Raw genomic sequence first — 19,033 nt, forward strand, 5'->3', positions numbered from 1 at the left:
GAGCGTGCAGGCCTCGGACGCCCGCCCAGGCTGAGGAGGTGGCAGTCGGTGACGCAGTGACGAGGCGGTCGCCTCGTGTACATGTATGGTTACGATGAGGAGTGTAAAAACATGTCATGAGTAGTGCCGCTTATGTTGTATGTCTTTTCCAGCAACACTGGTTCTGCTCTTGCCCTTGCTATCTTTGCAAACGTCCCTTTGTGGGATATCGTGCCCATCATCGTGCCCATCGAACGAATAAGGGGGTTTGGGTTCTTTGAAGTTATCAAAGGAGTCGTCGATCTACGACGAGCAGTTGTCCCAGAGGTGTTGTCCACGCCGGACGGGACGCCATGCGCGGCCCGAGTCCATACTCTGAAAAGAGTTGGTGTACTGCATTGCCAGTGCCATTTGTAACATAACGGTCGACTGCCATCAAATGGCATGACCCCGGAATGTCCGACCTAGAGCTTCACCAACATGCCACGGCTCGGCTCTACACCATGACAATCACATACACAGCTCCGGGGCTGGCGATGCCAACTGCTTCCCGAGATAGATTTTGCCAGTTGGTATGTTACTCTCCCGTCTCGGGAGATGGAAACATGAAAGGAAAACTGCCAAAGCCGGTCGAAGCCGGCCACCCGAGACCGCCCCCGCGCCGGGCCCGAAGCCCACGACCCTCTCCCGCCCGGCCTGCCATCCCACGTTCCGCGCGTCTCCAGAGGGGGGAGTGACTACGTACAAACTGGTGTGTGTGTGGTGTGCAAAACACGATGGCAACGGCCGCTAGTAATAGGTCTGGCAGTGAAGGCCGGAGGGTGGGCGGCGGCGTTCGACCCCCATTGTCTCGTTCAGCCGTGAGCCGCAGTGGCCGGTTAGGAATGTACGCCGCGTACTGAAATCTTAACGTGGGACGAAGAAGACACGGCGCCTTTCTCCCACGGCCCGGCCTGAGATACCACTAACTTAGTACACATGTATGTACCATGGACGTGCGCGCGTGCGTGCGCTAGGGGGAGCCGCCGCGGCGGAAGGCCACGCGATTGGGGATGGGGCAGCGTGGGGAGGAGGAGGGCGATGGGCATGTGTGTGTCTCGCGCTAGCTCACCGAGGTGTCTCCCGCCCTGCCTTGGGGTGCTTCGAAGCGGGACACAGAGGCGGGATATTCATATCGTACGGGCACTGGCGTGGGAGAGTCAGTCAGTTGAGTCCGGCCGAGTCGGGGACGGACTGTCACACTAGCATCCCATTCCCCGGGATGTACGGGTTCGTGGGGGGAAGTGCGAGAAACACGGGAGGCACGGGAGGGTGGATTATCAGTCAGTGTTTTGTTCCGTGGTGCTCCGCTCGCCGAGCGGGCATGCGGCGTGGCATGGCTCCCGGGCGTCTGATCCTTTCCTATGGCATTGAGACAAGCGTGGCCGGCGTTGGCGGCTTTGGGGTCTTGACAAATACGTACGTGGGCTTGTCTGACGGTCACTCACCTCGCCTTGTTCTGTCTGTTGACCGAGACGTGAGCCGTTGGATGAGTCGTGTGCCGCCCAGTGTCATGAAAGGGGACAAAGCCATTCCACGTCTGAACTCTTGGGCCTCGTACGTGCTCGTCGTGTATACATCGAGGCGGCGTACGAGATCACCAAAGAACGCGGGCCTCGTGGCCTTGCACCCCCCATTCCTCGGGGGACTCAACTCGCTCAGGGGCAGTAACGGTTTCCACGTGGATGCTGCGCGATTCTGGGTGGACGTACGTAGATATCTTCGTACAACACTCCTTTCCGTACCAATCTTACAACGTGGTACGTACTTGCTGAAACGGAGCGGGAGACTTGCTTGCGATGTCGCTGTCCTTCCTCCTTTGGCTATCTGTCTGAGGCGCCATACTGTGCTTTCCATGAAGCACAAACAGGCTGGCTTAGAGATTAGACATTCTGCGCCAGCCTTGTCTCCGTCCAGTGACACGAGACTGGCTACCTCACGATACAGTTCTGACAGCGGCACACCGGGCAGGGAATGAATGAAGGATGCAACTCCGTTCTCGATGACGCCGTCACCATGTCTCTCTCTCTCCCCCTCTTGCTCACACGAACAGCGCAGCCTGCTTGACTCTCTCTCCGCCTCGTCCTAACGCAAGGCGCGAAACATGCATGACGCGCGGCGAATTCCTTATCTCTTCTGAGTGGCCTGCCCAGCACATATGCACGGCAGTGTCCCAGCTACCGAGTCGACGGGGCTGCGATCACTCCCCCTCCGCATTCGCCATCAGCCTTCCATTGCTTCCTTCTTTCTCTGAACCATCTAGATCCAGCTCCTGCACTGCAGCCCCAACCCCCACGCGCGGGTGTGCCGCGCTGTGCCCACCACCAGACGGCCCGTCGGCGGCGGGGGCCGCTCCCTCAAGTGCAGTATACCTGCATCTCCCAGGCGTCGTAGTAGCAGTAGTTTTCGTTTCTGGTGCACTGCATGCCTGCGTTAGTTCATGAGGGACAACTCAACGTCGTGCCTCTGCTACGTCTCTCTTATCAAATCTCTCCTTCTAGCGTCACGCACGGAAGGTGTTGCCAAAGGACAGCGGTTTGGCCAAAAGACTAAGAGACCTGGGGGATGAGAGCAAGAACCTACCCTGCTGTTCCAACACGTCCTCTTCGTTCGGGCCACTATCCCTTCGCCTACCGGCTTTGAAAAGTAGCACTCCTGCGTGTCCTTATAGCACTCCTGGGAACCGCAAGATGTTGGTCAGCTTCCACAGCTGTCGGTCTCCTAGGAGATGCTCAGAGCGCGTGGGTCTCACTCACCCCCCCGTATTTGACCTTTATTCTCTCGCCGACGGCAAGGCCCGCGTAGAGCAGGGCCGATAGGCCAAGAAAGAGAACCGAGTCAAACTTCATGTCGCTCGACGTTGGGTGCCTTGTGGTGAAAGATGCGTCGACGGAGCGCTATGCTATTTGCGTACGCAGCAGCTTCCTTATATATCGCATGGAAAATCCTTCTTTAATAAATGCCGTTTTTCATTTCGTACGTGGACTTTACGTAGTAGAGCGTGGGCTGTTTCTATGTTGAGCGCAGCACGGAAGTGTAGTTGAAACGGGGGTCATCGTGGCATTACGTATGTGCTTGCGCTTCATGACACGAGGAAACCTGCACAAAGCATACGAAAATAGTTGCCAACAACCCGAACAGCAAAGACGATATTAGATGGAAGAAAATATTGCTGCCAGGCCGTTGCAGTCACGTCGCCAACGACGCACATGTAAAAAACCCAGAGCAGGCTGGCGCATTTCTGCGCCACGAGAGGCTCAACTGGCACCCAACCATCCCAAACGACAACACCTGCCTACCCGCGTATTCCGCGGAGAAAGACAGTAAACCGGCTCAGAGTAAAACCAATCGCTACATTGCAGACAGAAGAAAAGGCAGAGAAAGGAAAAAGAAAACCAAAAGGCAAAAAGAGGCAGCAACCTCGGCCCCTTCCCCATTCGTGTGCGTGATTCGCTGACCCAACTGCCCGGGACGACGAGTGCAGTCCCAAAGCACGTCGTGCCACTGGCCCCGTCTGTCCTTTGGACTCAGACCGCAGCCCGTGGCTGAGACGGGCGCGAGCAGACGAACGAACCGGAAAAGGGGGGGAGTGAGGGTCCGGATGTGAGACACGGTGAAGCTCGCAAGAGACACGCGCACTGTCCGTCTTTGGAGATGATGGCCGTCCGACTTGGGGACCGAGGCGGACACGGCGACCTTGGTTCGATGTCGCGCTCGATTACATGACGCATGTGTATCTCTGAGGGTGCATGTGGAAATCGACAAACAAGAAAAACAAGATGCGGCTGGCAGTAGAGTGCAGTATCGTGGCAGTAAAGTACCGATATGCACAATCTGTAAGATGTCTATAGCCGCAGCCGTTTTTGCCCCCTTCTCAGCCGCAGCCCGTCGCCCCGAACGTCGACGTGCATGCCGGCGCGCATGCCCGAGAAACACAGAGAAGGGCCACCTCATCGCCATAATTGCCTTGCAGCTCAAATCTCATGCGAGGTGCTGGTGCTGCTGGTGCTGTCGCGCTGCCTTGCGCCTCTGTTGGTCGCAGCCATCGCCGCCGCCGCCGGTCGCTGGCCGCCTCGTTGGCAGTGACACAAGACTGTCTCGTCCTGTTGCACGCCTAATATGGGGAAGGGGGGCGGCCGACAAGCACGGTCGAAGGGGTCGTCCAGCCTGGTGGCCAACAGGGCCTACGAAGTCCCAGGAGTGTCACGAAATACTTGCCCAGTTGTGCTGGTAAGTATTAGCCAACATGTCTTGCGCAACGGCAGCTGAGAACGTGGCTGTGGGGATCAAGCCTGTTGTTCCTCGAAGGGTTGCCAACAACATCGGCAGCGACAGAGCTCCAGCATCGGAGATAATAAGTCGGTCGAGGCGACACCGCACGAGATGCTCAAAAGCCGCCTGGCCAACATTGTGCGTTTGCGGACGCCCGGAAGCAGGACGATGGCACCGTGCGTTGGTGGCCCACGGAGCACTTGTGAGTCGCTGACGCTCCGGGAGGGAGCATTGTGTTACTCGACCCTACAACTCTGGGTCTTGTGGACGGAGGTTGCATCCGCATCATGGGGGGAGAGACGTGTGGCCCACGGGCTCGGGACGGCAGTCTCATTGAACCCCCTTTTGTCTGGTCATGTGTGAGTGAGTCCCATGTGAGTGTCGAGAGAAACGATGTTACGTGGTTGGTGATGTATGTGTATGTACTGCATGCGACCCCTTTTTTTCTGCCGGCAGGCCAGACTGACGGACTGACTGGAATGGAGATGCTCTTCATCACGGGGGAGGCGGCGCATCTACGACACGGAGGGCAGAAGACACGCTTTTTCTTCAAGTTCGTAGATGCCAAGACTGTTGGTTGGCGCGCCGAGCCGGTACTCACTCGACGACAGTCGGGCAAACAACACAAACGACGGGTCCAGCAGCAGCGGGTCCCACGAGAAAAAGCCCGTGTTTGTCATCGAGGAAGAAGCAAACATGCTGAAAGTCTCCGAGCGAAAATGCAACGCCGTTGTGGGCTCGACACATGGCATTTCCGCGGTTGCGATGCGAGGGGGCGGGCGCGGCGAGAGACGTTGGCTAGGCCAGCTAGGTCCCGTCCCTCGCCCTCCACGACATGGAACCCGCGGGAAGAAGCAAGCATGTCGTTGCTTTTGCGGGCTTGACTTTTTGTGCTCGGCACAGCATAATAGTCAACCCAGCACACCTTGCCAAGCCAGGCCTGTGTCGACACCAAACGCCACGGCATGACACCAGAATGTCAGCAGAGGCTTGGTCTGAGAAGGGGGCGTAAGTCGGTACTGCATCCAGAGGCAAAAGGCAGGGATCTCCGTGGCGGATCCCAGGGTCGTTGCAGCCGATGCGAGGGCCTCTCGGGCACACGGGCCGTGACGGGCTAGGCTGTCATGCAGGCGCGCGGACATGGGGGCACAAGGGGGGCGGGCCTTCGAGCGTGTGTCTGTCGTCTGGCCTGACTTGCGGGCAGTGCTGTTGTGCACGTTTTTTATTATTTGAGGGAGGCGCTCAATTCCGAAGGACTGTTTTTGTGCAGCCTGCCCAGGATCATCCTTTGCCACCCACGCGGGGGCTTGACACCCAAGGAGACAAGAGAGGACAAAGGGCGGCGGAGGGCTTTCAGCTTTGGCTTTACCTGCGTTCCGACACTCTGGATCCGAGGGCACACCCCGTCGAGGCGAAACAAGAGAAAGTTGTTACTGCTCCTGCCCCCCTTCTCCTGGGGACAGCGTGCAGCGTGGGGCAAAGGCAGGCATGCAAGCAAGGCAAGCCCTTCGCAAGCTTCTGGGCCGGCTCGTGGATAGCAGCAGCCCACAGCCCACGAGGCGGCGCAGACCCCTGCTGGCTAAAGTCGACGAAGCTGTCTCACTATTGGGGACGGGGCGGCATGAGCATGGCAGGCGACAGGCGGGAAGGGCGGGCGAAGCTACTACTGACAGCTAGCGTTGGAGGCATTTGCCAATGGAGCATGAAGGCCGCTGCCATGCCTTGCTCGGCCCTGGAGACTGGGAACTGGGACTCCCGCTTGGCGCTCGCAGGAACGCAACGCGGGCGGCGCCCCATGACGCCGGGGGCTTGGGATGGACTGGTGGATGAATGGATGGATGAATTGAAGGTTTGGGAGCAGAGCCATGCCTTGCCCGCCAAGCCATGTCCCGGGCCCGAGCGTCGGTCTGGCAGCCGTCGTCTCGTCAAGCGCTGTTGTCTCGCGGGCGCTTCCCAGAGAGAAGTAAAAAAAAAAGCCTCCATTCCCCCGTTCCTCTCCCCTGCCTGTCGCGCTGCACAGGGGAGCCCTTGTCGCTGCCGGCCCCTCGTGGTCGTGCTCTGTGTTACCGGCGAGGGCTGTCGGTACTTGCGCACTTCCTCCTCGCCACGAATTTGCATGAGTGAGCGCTTTCAGGGTCATCGAGTCATGCTCTCACCCCAAAGGCGCTTTCATCCATTGTTTCCTCACGTCGTGTCCCCCTGTCAGATAGCGCTGGCTGCCGGGTTGCCCAAAACGACCTAGTCGACGGACTGATAGTCACTGACCAGCGCCGGCGACGGCGGCGGCGGCCCGTCCAGCGAACGGAGAAAATTAAAAGGGAAGGGGCAACGGACGGGAGGGCAAACCAAAAAGAGGGGCGCCAGAGATCTGCCGCACAGTTCCCGCAGCCTCTGGGGCGACACTGTGCGAGCGCCTGGAGCAGGGCACTGACAGCGGGTCCGCAGCGAGCGTCACGGATGACGCAGAGCCCTCCATTGGCTGTGTTGGACGAAGACAATCTCTCGCCCACAGTGTCCAGACTGTGGCGCACAGAGGGGGATGGGGGGGGATGGGGGCGTGTTCCTGATGTGAATGTGGGACGTGGGACCGCATCGTGAGGAATCCTGGGGGGAGCACAGAAGGAGCCTGTAACAGCCACCAACTCACTCGTACGAGCACAGCGCCGCACCATACCATCGCCCTCGTATGTACTCCGTATGTATGTATGTAATTGAACGCACGAGACGAGAGCTGCTGGTTCGACGCGAACGGTTCATCTGAAGATACCCAGCAGCGTTGCAGCCGGCTTGCAGAAACCCCCTCCAAGCGGTCGGTCGTCACGACAGGACAGCCACAGCATTCCCCCTTCGCTTTGCTACGCTACGCTCTGCTGTGCTGCGAGACAGAATCCAGCCGCCGCCTTTCAACGAGGGGCGCGGCGGAAGGGGCCATGATGAGATGCTGTTTGTGCACACAACCACAGCGCAGCCCAGCACAGCACAGCACACAGTAACGTACCGCACTGCCGGAGACGACCAACGACCAACAGGGCCGTGGAAATCTGCCCAGGCTGTTGTTCCCTGGCGGGCAACAAAACCCACAGCGTCGGGATGTGAAACTCGACGGGCCCAACCGATGGGCTGATCTCACTCACACGTTTCCCCGCCCTCTCTGCTAGGTGCTCCATTGGGGCCAGCAGCGTAGCCAGTTCGCCATGGACGTGCACACATCCTGGACAGTACAGTGCAGTAAGGACAACGCATGGCTTGTAAACTGCGAGATGATGGGCCTGCTCGTGAAGGCAAGTCATGTTGGCACGTCGCGGTGAGCGCATCCTGTCTATGGAAAAGAGAGGCAAACCAAATCCAGGAAAAAATTCCACCGACTGTCAAACCAGCCCGGGTGCAGCAAACCGGGCGCTTGGGTGCAGTGCATTCCACGGGGCGTGGTGTGCGTGGTCCTCGCCTGCATCGTCAGGACCCTCACCTGGCGCCGCCACAAGGAACCGCCAGTCGAAATTCTGTCCGTTCGCCCCGCCGCCCGCCCGCCCGCTGGGACGGGGTGTCGTTCGTGTTGGAGAGAGCTTTTGCAGATGACGGCCGGCCCGCTGGGATTGACAAGTCAAGTCTTCTTTTTCGGTGGGTTTGCGTGCACGGTTTCCGTTCAAGCCCCGGCTGCTTCGGCAGTGTGCCTAAAATACCTACTGTACACATTGTCACTGCTTGTCTGTGGTGGGCGAGCTCGCTGCTGGCGCTCGACGCCCGTTTTCTTTCTTTCTTTTTTGGGAGTGGCAGAGAGACAGCAGGAAGAAGAGAAGGAGGGCTTGTGGTTGCTTCTCCCACACGCAACATGCGACGGGCGCCAAGGCGAGCCCTATGATCGGAGCCCTCATGGGGTCTTCCGTTGACTGGTGCCGCCGTGTCGGTCAATCAATCACTCATCCATTCATTCACTCATTCATTCAGTCAATTGGGCCCCCCTCCTCTGTTCTGCGGCCGCGAACCAACAGAGACAAACAGGCTGGAATGTCGACCCTTTCCTCCCCCCTCTGAGGAGCAGACCCAACAACGCCCGGTCCCGACCCTGTGTCCTACCCTGCCATCCTCATCCTGCCTTGCTGCGTCTCTCACTGTGTCCACGTCCACGCAGGCGGGCAGGGCAGGCAGATCAGGCAAGGCACTCGCTCGGTCCCCATCCAACCGTCCAACCACCATCCATCCATCCTCGTCTCCCCCCTCACCATTGCTGACGGAGCAGAGCGCGCGCTCGCCGCTCACGCTCGCAAAGGGCAAACCAGAGCCGTGGTCCCGGGTTTGGCCCCCCTCCTCCCTCTCGCCAAAATCCACCCACCCACGCTGGCTGCCCGAAACCAGACACTGCCCGTCGTCGACCAACAGCGTCATCTGCGTGGTGCTGACGCTCGTTGGTTGGGTGCGGCGGGTGCGGGACAGGCAAGCAGGCAGGCAGGCAGGCAGGCCACGGGATTTGGTACCGGCTGTGGCATGGCATGGCATGGGGCATTGGGGCATGGCCGCCGTCCCATCCCAGGTTCCAAGCGGCAGAGGTCTCGTCAGCCGCAGTTTGGCCCGCTTGGTATCACCGATGCCATTCCCCGACGCGACCCCCCCCGGTCCCGTGCGGGCCCAGTGGCTTGCCCACCCAGCCTTGATCCCGGGTTGGCCCCGGCCCCATGCCCCCCACTCCACTTCTTCTTCTGGCGCCGCGTCCGCCCCAGAGCCGTGGGATGCGTGCGCTGCCTGTGCTTGCTTGCCTGCCATCCTGCGATGAATGGACGTGGGTGCGCATGGCGTGGCATGGCATGGCGAGCAACCGTCGAAGGATGAGGGGGGGAGGGGGCGCGCGCCGGCGGCTTGGGTCGAGGCACACACGGTGCAGCGACGGTGCTGTGCGGCATCCAGTGGCCCAAAGGCTCGGTGCCATCCTGTTTCCTCATTGCGGTACGAGGCTTCGGGACGAGGATGGGGTACAGTACATGCGTGTACTTAAGGCGCCAGCCGCGAAAAAGCGTCAAACGCCGTGGGTGGGAGTCGAGAGCTGTGAGTATCTTCACCTCTGGTCGCGCAGCGCCGGCGGTTTCGCCATCGCCATGTGGTTTCGCCATTTGAGCAGAGGCGCGCTGCGTGAAGCACCACGAGAAAGCCCCAGCGCTCTCAGGCCCGTTCGTCGTCGTCGCGCGAACCGTCTGTTCGGGACCCGTGTGTGTGTGCCATGCCGTGGGTGTAGGTAGGCACGGAGCAGTGGTCCCCGCCGGGGAGCCACAATCCCGCAGCGTGTCGTCGATGTACAGCCCCGTACCGTACCGGCAGGTCGCAGCGTTTGTCGGCGCCCGCCCTCGGCGCTGGGGCCGTTACACGGCGTCTGCTGGATCAGAAAGAGACGGCCCAATCTCGACAAGGCGAACGATGGAAGGGGGCAACAGACTGAAATTCCGGCATCGTGCTGCTGCAAATTTCCAAGTCATACGAGTTTTTCTGTCCAGTGCGCTCCGGACGATGAGAGTGTGTCGCCACGCCTTCCACGCCCGAGTTCCAATTCTCCCGTCGTCGTCTCTTCCCGCGGCGCCGCCCGCCGCATCCAGGTTAGCGCAGAAGTCGACTCCCCCGGAGCATGTTGCCCCTGCTTCCTTTTTCTGCCGCCAGACAGTGACAGCGAGGTGAGGCGACAGGGCCCTTCGGGATGGATGGTCATCATTCCTCCCGTCGTCTCAGCCTGCTGCTGTTGCTCCTCCTCCTTCCTGTCCTCCTCCAACAGGCTCCCCCCTCCCATCCCACCGCCGCGGAGACCGAGAGCACCGCGCCATCGCTGAATTACACCTGCTACCTGCCTGCCTGCCCGCCTGCCTGCCCGCCTGCCTGCCTGCCTGCCGTAGAGTGATGTTACTGTATCGCGCCCGTAGATGCTTCAGAGGAGGCTTCGCCTGGGCATCCCCACAGCCGCCATGCTGGCGTCGCTCCCTTCCTCCCGCCCGTCAGATCCCGCCGTCGGCGCCTGGCGGGCGTGGCGGCTGCTAACTATTGTGCTCGGCGTCACTACCTCTCTCTGTCGCCTCGCTCTCGCCTCGCCTGTTCTGCCACTAGCGGGAGGCGCCCGACAGGCCTGATGCTAAAACGGTGAGAGCGCCGCCAGCCGCGAACTACGACCTGGTACCTACACCTTGGCTTGCCTAGCGCGGACGCCCCGGTGACACCGTGTTGCAGCCAAACTCTTGTGCCACTGGACAGACTGGCAGCGGGCGCGCGCCGTCATCACCTTTCCTGCGCTCGTCCTCTGGGCTCAGTTCTTCTGGAGGCTCTCCTCTTGCGTTTGCTCATGCTCAACAAGCCCCGGCCTAGGTGCTCGCGACGCTGCACTCGTCCATCCAGCAATTGATCTCTCGCCAAGAGCCACTGGATGGCATCTTGAAGCATCCCGGTTCTCCTTGCCGGACGGGTTCCGAAAGGAAGAGCCAACAATGGCCCAGCCCCGGTCCGCCAACCCCAGTTTTTTCCCTTCGCAAAATGCGTGGCCGTGGCCCCTCCCACCATGTCGTCGGAGCACGTTAACTCTGCTTGGGTAGTGTATGTACCGCAGCTTGGGGAGCAGAGAGCACGCCCATACGGGTCGCTGGAACGGGCGAGCTGCCGAGGCCGCTGCTGCCGACACAGCAGGTACAGACGGTACAGCGCTGTACATGAGGTAAGGTACCTGCCTACACGCAGCGACGGGACCCCAGCGACCCTAACCGCTGGAACTCGAACCCGCCGCTGCCACTGGCTCACTGGCACACGCTGACGCCGGCGCTGGCGCTGGATGGTGCCTCTTCGTGGCTGGGTCCCCCTCCGGTCCCTGCACCGGCTGCCCGTCGCGGGTCCGTGATTGGCGCTGCGAGTGCTCAGCTGCACGCGCTGCACCCGCTACCCAGACTCTCGGGGCCGTCTGCTGTGACCGGCCCATGCCCCCCCAGCCCAGCCCAGTCCCAAGTCGTCCAGCTCGCCCGCCGTGGGCCAACCAGCGTGCCATCTCGGCGCCCAAGTGCCCCAGTAATTGCCCCCATGGCCTCTGCTGCTGCTGCGCGCGCACCCCCCCTTCCAAGGGCCTGGCTTGCCTGCCCCCGGGAGCCCCCCCATGCCACGCTTCCAGTGCATCCATCACACACTCACGCACACGCACACACCACCCAGCTCCCAACAGCTTGGGCTTGGCCCCAGCCGATCGGCTGCTCTCGCTGCCGCCCTCGGCGCGGTACACCTGCTGCCCCGGGCGCAGGGAATGGTACGAGGTGGCGCTGCAGCGGTTCCCTCACTCATCATCCTGGGGGGGTGGCCCGCCTGCGTGGTGTCTGGACAGTTCCATCCCACCCGCGCAATCAAGCAAGCAGCCAGACTGCAGAAGAGGTACCTACTGTACGGCGCAGTACTGCACCAAACGGAGCGGGCGATCCAACCCAGGGTACATCATTGCAGCGCAGAGCGGCACGGTACCTCGGGCCACGTCCCTCCGCATCCCGGCCTGTCTGCGCCCAGTACCGGTGGAGAGGGTCCAGTACAGTACATCCTCTACCTCCAGCACGTACACCATTGTACCTTGCCTTCCCTGGCACCTGCACCCGCTGCGGGCCCGTTCGGCTGCCGTCTCTCTGTCTCGGTCCCATCCATCACTTCCACTCTCTGCCTCTTCCTCCCCGTCCGTCTTCCCTCCTGTGCTTCCTTTCGTCGTCTGCAGCTCCCCTGCTCGGCGTCGTGTCGACCTCCCTCTTCCTGACCAAACCCATCCTCTTACACCTACCGGCTGGGAAGGAAGCCTCTCCTTTTCGACCTCCAACGTCCACGGGGGATCCGTTCATGGTAGCATCCTTGGTGCACCGCCATCCTCGTCGGCCTCGCAGGTGAGCCGTATCCTGACGAGCTCTTCCCCGTCGCCCCGGGACCTCTCGACTGGCGGCCGGCACCCTCGAAGTCGCCGCTGCCCCAACCAGACGAGAAAACTCCTTCGCAGGTGAGTCGAGCCTTGGAGAGGAGGGTGCTCGTGTGCCGAGCTGAAGGAGCATTGCGTCGCATGCCTTCGAACCCCCCTGGGTCACGGCAAACGTCGAGGTTGGTCGTACTGACCCTCCCGCCTGCAGACCCGATCGAGCATCTCCGCGTCCCGGCCTCGCAATAAGATGGCGACTCCTGCCTCCATCCCCACGAACCCCTCGCGGGACTCGGTCCAGCGTATCCAGCGCATCACGAGGGAAAACCGCAGCTTGTGGTATCAGTTGACGGTGCTCCAGCAGCCGGAGCGCGCTCGAGCATGCGGCTCGGGCATGAAAGGTACGCCAAACCAATGGACATGTCCCCGAGTGGCCGCGAAATCCGGTGTGCTGACATCCTCCACAGCGAACAGCGATCGCCGTCCGGTCGACCCTCCGCCCGTTGTTGAGCTGCGCATCATTGAAGGCCCCACGGTCGAGGAGGGCAAAGAAATCACCTTCGACTACAATGCCAACTTCTTCCTCTACGCCAGCCTCGAACAGGCTCGCACCATGGCCCACGGCCGCGTCCAGACCCCCGCCGCCAGCAATCCCCCGATCCTCACCGGCGTCCCGGCCTCGGGCATGGCGTATCTGGACCGACCTTCCGAGGCTGGATACTTCATCTTCCCCGATCTCTCCGTCCGCCACGAGGGCTACTTCCGCCTCTCTTTCAGCCTGTTCGAGACGACCAAGGAGGAGAAGGACTTTGACTTGAAGCCCGCTGACAGTGACATGCCACCAGGTGTGGACTGGCGGATGGAGATCAAGACGCAGCCTTTCAACGTCTTCAGCGCCAAGAAGTTCCCTGGACTGATGGAGAGCACACAGCTGAGCAAGACGGTCGCCGATCAGGGCTGCAGAGTTCGCATCCGACGTGACGTACGCATGAGGAAGCGCGACAGCAAATCCGGCGGATACGACAGACTAGACGAGGAATACTCACGCCGCAGAACAGTGACGCCCGCCCCCGACGACCCCCATGGCATCCGTGCCCGTTCACTCAGCAACTCAAGCGAACACCGCGTGCCGTATGGCGCAGACGCAGTCAGGCGGCCGTCAATGGCAGACCCCTATTCGCTGCCTCCACCTCCGCCGGGGTACGAGCAAGCGCAGCCTCCCAGCCGCGGCGGGCATCTCTCGTTCGGAGACGCGTCCGCCTCGCAGTACGCGGCCCCGCGCCCTTACCCTCACCCGACGGCCATGCCGGCGCCACCGATGTCTCCCAGCGGGCCATACCCCCCGTCATCGCAATCTCCATATAATTATCACCATGGGCGGACCTCCAGCTCCGCGGCCATGAGCTCGACGTGCCCCTCGCCGGCCATATCCATCAAGCAGGAGCCGTACGATAGGTCATCAGGGAGCTACGTGCCGCCGTCACCCTCGGTGTACAATACGGCGGATAGACACGCGCGGAGAGATTCGCACATGTCATACACTGCGGCGACGCCTATACTACCTGCACCAGCACCGAGAGCGCCGACGCCCGCTTCGAGCCGGCCGCATCCCGCACCGCTCAAGATTGCGGCTTTGATGTCTCCGATGCCACCCATCGAGGCGCAGACGGAACCGATGGCGCTGCCTCCTGTACTCCCCACGGGCTCAAAACGAAAACACGACTACGTGTTCCAGCAGTCGGCCCAGCCGCTTCACCACGGGCAGCGCCAGGTGGACCCTCATCTGGGCGGCCATCGACGGATCACGCACGACCAAGACGTGGAACAAGGGATGTACTCGCGTGCGGACGGCAAGGTTGGCGTGGTCCATTTTGGCGGGTGGCAATCATAGGGCGGAGCCCGTTCTCAATGCTAGCGACACGGTGGGCGGTGGCTTCAAGTCGGCATTTGCCCGGAGTTTATGGTGGCGGAGCAGCTCCCACTTTGCGGCTCCGCGGCTGCCTTACGAGAAGGCGGCAGCAAGATATCTCCTTGGGTCTTGGGTTTGATCTACGGATGGCGTCTGGCGCGAATCTTGTTCGATTCTACGGGCCTCGGATCACGGGACGACGAACGATGCGGAGACGCAGCTGAGAAGCTCGTGGGTCCCGGCGTGTTTGCGTTGCGCGGCGGTGGCGTGGACAGACAGCAAGCGGACGGGCTGAGGCGGGTAGACTCGATGGACGGCGTCTTCCGTCTCAGCATCGCTGGCCCTTGGGCCGGATTCCGGATCCGCTTTGCGCGTCACTCTCGCCGAAGCAACGTTTTCCTTTTCCATCGACATAACATATCTTTCAACTCAACTGTACGCATTTATATCTATTCTTTTCGACTCTACGCTCGCGGCCCAGGGCTGCGACGGCGGAACGGTGGCGAGGTTCTCGGGCATGGCCGTAGGGAGCGAGCGACGCCACCAGACACGACGATATGGCAGATGGCTCTTTACGAATATGCGCGATTGTCGGGTTGAGTTGCGGGATCATACGGTCCGCTCCGTTTTTTATTTGTATCTGGGAGATCGAGATTGGATGGAACAACTAGGACGGACGAAGAGGAGGAGCAGGCGCAGACGGAAGCGCGCACGCCCGACTGGCTGGCGAGCTGTATGTAGTTGAGCCGTGGACAGACGAGAGGTACAAGACAAGACAAGACAGCATTGCTGGCCATTCTACAAGTACATGGAGCGCTTGATGCTCGAAGACAGGGACTCCCTTGATTGAGGTGACGAGGCATGACGGGACATGGCGTGAGGTTAAAGTGATGGGGTTCCTGCGCGGCCGGGGCGGAGCGTCCGGTCCGGGCCCCTGCAGGCTGGAGCCTGGAGCGGGCAGCGGACATTCGATTGAGTTTGATGAATATGTTCTAGAAGTCGCGTCCAAGCGCCCGTAAGGACGTGGGCTGTGAGCAGCTGCCGACGCGAGGACGAGGCGCGGTGAGCCGATGGACATGAACAGCTGTGGAGTCGTTTTGTATGGGCGTGGGTGCAGGTGTACTTGATGGCGGAGGAGGCGATGAGGTGGGCTGGCGGGCGGGCGGGCGGCGGTGGGCAGCGGGCCGGGTTGTTAGCGCCCGTCCAAGACCGCCCGGGCACCCACACACACAGACACCCACCACCCTCGTGAATCGTCGGTCCTGGGCGGGACGGGAGTAACGGCTCCAGCGAGACTCGGTACTTGATGCAGGTAAGTGGTTACATTAGTAGTTGTCGCGTTCTGCGTACGTACCTTGAAACCATTGGCAATGCACATAATTGAACTGCACAATGCGTGTATGCATCGGCGCGGCGCCGCCGGGGTCCCGGCGTGGGCGGGCGGGTGGGTGGCTCCGCCGGCCTGGGGGGGGAGAGGGAGTCAAGGTGCGCTCGCGCAGCATCTGGATGGATGCTGCGGTGGTGACGGAGCAAGACGAGACCTGCTGCTGCGCGGGTTGCAGCTCTGGACGGGTGGGTGAAGTGGTTGCTGTGGTGAGATCACGTGCAGTGCGCAGGTAGAGGGGACCAGGGGGATGAGACGCAAGGAGTAAGTAGGTCGTGCTGCTGTCGCTGTCGCACTGCTGCACTGCACTGCATTGCGCTGGGATTGAAGCACTAACAGCTCTGGGACATGGTGAGGTAACATACACCAGCGCCCACGATCAGTGCTAGGTTAGTGCTGTATCTTCTCTTTCCCAGCGCGATCGGCTGCCCTGTACTTCGTACCTTGCGTTAGCAGGTGGGGGGTGGCTGGGCGGGTTGTCTGGCGGGGAAACAGCAGCGGGACAGGGGAGGAGGGCCTAGCGTGAGTGCGTGTTAGTGAGTAAGTGGGTGAGTGCCCTGAGTGACAGAGTGAGTGCCCGTAGCGGAGCAGCCCAGCGCCTGTGTGTCTGGCTCAGGTTGGAACAATAACAACAAATAATTGTTTGGAGCATGCCATGTGCTCCCCCCCTCCGCCCCGTACGAATACATACCTGCCTTCCCATTCCCCTACTACCTCCTCTCTCCAAAATATCTACTGCATTCATCTCTGCTCGCAGTTTTGCTGGTTGTTTTTGCGACCGGAAACGAACTTCCAAAAAACGCTTTCGACTGCTGCGCGTGAAACGAACGGGCGTCGTTGGGAAACGATTCACGTAGCGGGGCGGTTTTGCTTTCTTGGGGGAACCCGGTTGCCCCGCGAACGGGCGCCACTCTGTACGTCAACGTCCACACGTCAAGCAACGTCTAACGCGACGCATCGCATTGCATCGCATCGAGTGGCGACGACGCATTTCGTGATAGCCTCAGATTGGCCTGGCTAGAACGCGTCGCGCACGTTACTACTTGCACCGCACCCGCGCCCGCAATCGCCACCATCGCCAACGGCATCACCACCACCACATACTTCATCGTCACCATCTCCCCCCACCCGCGCCACCACCACAGCGTACGGCTCTGCAACGGCGGCGACGAGGACGAAGGGGGACACACGACGGGCGCATCCCACTACATACGCGCACACGCGCGCACGCACGCAGGAACCGCGACTGCGTGATACGCACCCGCATCCATCCATACATACAACCATTGCATACGCTGAACGAACCACGACGTTCGCGCCATGGGCCCGCCACGAACCCGCGCGCAGCGCCTCGCCGCGCAGCAGGCCGCCCGCAGCCGCTTCCACGAGGGCTCCATGAACGACCGCGTGTCGGCAGCCCCGCCCGTCGCGTTCCTCTTCGGGCCCGGCGAGCGCGAGGCCCTCGAACAGCCTGTGTTTGGCTTCGGCGTCGTCGGCGCCAGCAGCGGTCAAGCCGTCGATGAGCAGCAGAGGCGTCTGGGCGGCGACGATGACGAGAGGCGGAACGGGGGGTTCCAGCACCAGCAGCAGCAGACGCTATCGCAGCAACAACAATCACAACCGCCGCAACTGCAACAACAACCACCGCCGCCGCCGCAGGACGGCCGACGCAAGGCCCTCCTCGGCCAGATGTGGGAAGGCCTCCGCGGCAGGCTCAGGCTGAGGAGGGACCCCGCCGCGGAGAACAACGACGCCGCCACAACGGGCCGGAAGAGGCGCACAGAGAGCAGAGATGACACCGGCAGCAGCAGCAACAACAACGCGCAGGCAACGATGCCGCCGCCCTCGACCGCAGGGATTCCCGGCCTCGGCCTCGGCGACCGCCCTACGCGCGAAGAGGTCTACGCCAACTACCACCAGCTCGTCGCGAGCGGCTTCTTCTCCAGCCACGCCATACACTCGACGCGCCAGCCGGGACCCTCACAACGCCCGGCGACGTCGCATGATGCCCGCTCGCCGAACCATGTGCGCCACGACCCGCCGCAGTGGCCGCTTGCCGTGCCGCCGGCCCCGGGGATGACGACGGCGTCGACGGCCATGCTGATGACGCCGCCGCGCGGGCCGTCGCCCATATGCTCGCCCGCCAGCGCCGCCTCGTCGCGCGGGACCAAGCGCGCCGCCGAGGACGACGATGACGACGTCGAGGATCACGTTGCCGACACGGCCATGCGCGGCGACGGACAACCCCCCGCCGCCACCGCAACGATGGACCACGCCGGCGAGGACGCGTCGACCCTCGCACACAGGTTCCTGCCCAAGCGCCTCCGCAAGTCGGCCAGCAGGGACATCTCCCTCCCGAAGCTGCGCGCCGTGGCCACGCGCAGGGGCCTCGCCGGCGGGCGCCGCAGCATCTCCATGGTCGCTGAGGTGGGCAGCGGCCGCGCCGCCGCACCAGAGCAGCAGCACCAAAACCACCACCACGCCGGCGCCAACACCAAGCACAGCAGCAGCGGCGGCAACAAGCTCGCCAAGCGCGTCCCCGGGAGCTCCTTTCCCAACACCAGCATCCTCCCCACCGACCCCTCCTCCTCCTCCCTCGCCCGCGCCTCGCTCGACGTCGTCCAGCAGCAACCCCCGGCGCCCCGACGGCAGCAGCAGACGCAGTCCCTCCGCGGTAGGCACGCGGGCGATGACGCCGCCGTCATCATGCCGGGCGCCTTCTTCGCCGGCGGCAGCAGCAACAGCAGCAGCAGCACGGCCAAGCGGCAGACGAGCTCCCGCAGCCTGCGCTCCAAAGCCGCCGCCATGTCGTCGTTGTCTTCCGCAGCGGCGCACGCCATCCCCGCCGCCGAATCGGGTCCCCTGAGCGTCGTGCCCGACGCAAACAGGGGCATCCCCAACGTCCCCGCCATCCCCGCCAAGTTCACCTACGGCGAGGACAGGGAGAATGGCGTGCCGTGGCGCGGTCTGCGGCGGTAGAGGCTCCGGGACCACTACCTCGCCATACGTGATTACAGCCAGCGAAGAATCTCGACTGGCGGTTCTGACTGCGGTGGCACTCGACTGGGATAGTGATGGCCACGGCTCGAGGATCAAACAAACGAACGGACAGGAGGAAACGGGACGAACGAACTCTTGATGTGCTTCACGACTTTTGACGTTTCTACTTGAACATTGGATGATGTGTGCTCGGACAGATACGCGGTACGAGAGCCGATTATGACGAGCAGGTGCCGAGATGATTGGATTGGATTGGATCGATTGCCCGATGCCGGCTGGACGGACAAACGGAACGGACTGAATAACGCTGACTGCGCTTCTGGCGGACCGAGACGCCTGGACTTGATTAGTGGATGTCCATGAGCACGCGTTCATGCCTTTACGGGGCACTACACGTGTGTCGAGAGACCTTCCTCTGGCACCCTCAGACCATGAGATCCGCGGCGATGGGCACCCCATGGCAGCGACGTGCGCCGGGCAGAGTATCAACGAGGATAGTAGCGGCTCTGGCAGAGTATGTGTATATATACGCGCCTAAATATCAACCGCATGTGACGCG

The 19,033-nt window shown here is 61.8% G+C and overlaps 2 protein-coding genes across 2 annotated transcripts; both read left to right on the forward strand.

Annotated features, from left to right (window-relative positions):
- Positions 1-12,431: 12,431 nt before the first annotated feature.
- On the forward strand, positions 12,432-14,072 carry PLICBS_008236 (velvet protein; the record flags this gene model as incomplete). The annotated part of the gene is made up of 2 exons (XM_018324262.2): positions 12,432-12,582; positions 12,649-14,072. 2 exons carry the CDS (start codon positions 12,432-12,434, stop codon positions 14,070-14,072), a joined length of 1,575 nt encoding a protein of 524 aa, XP_018177441.2.
- Positions 14,073-16,794: 2,722 nt separating this feature from the next.
- Positions 16,795-18,453, forward strand: PLICBS_008237 (uncharacterized protein; the record flags this gene model as incomplete). Its single annotated transcript, XM_018324261.2, has 1 exon — positions 16,795-18,453. One exon carries the CDS (start codon positions 16,795-16,797, stop codon positions 18,451-18,453), a length of 1,659 nt encoding a protein of 552 aa, XP_018177440.2.
- Positions 18,454-19,033: the final 580 nt, after the last annotated feature.

Source organism: Purpureocillium lilacinum (genome assembly GCF_023168085.1).
Source record: "Purpureocillium lilacinum CBS 284.36 DNA, scaffold_6, whole genome shotgun sequence".
Lineage (NCBI taxonomy): Eukaryota > Fungi > Ascomycota > Sordariomycetes > Hypocreales > Ophiocordycipitaceae > Purpureocillium > Purpureocillium lilacinum.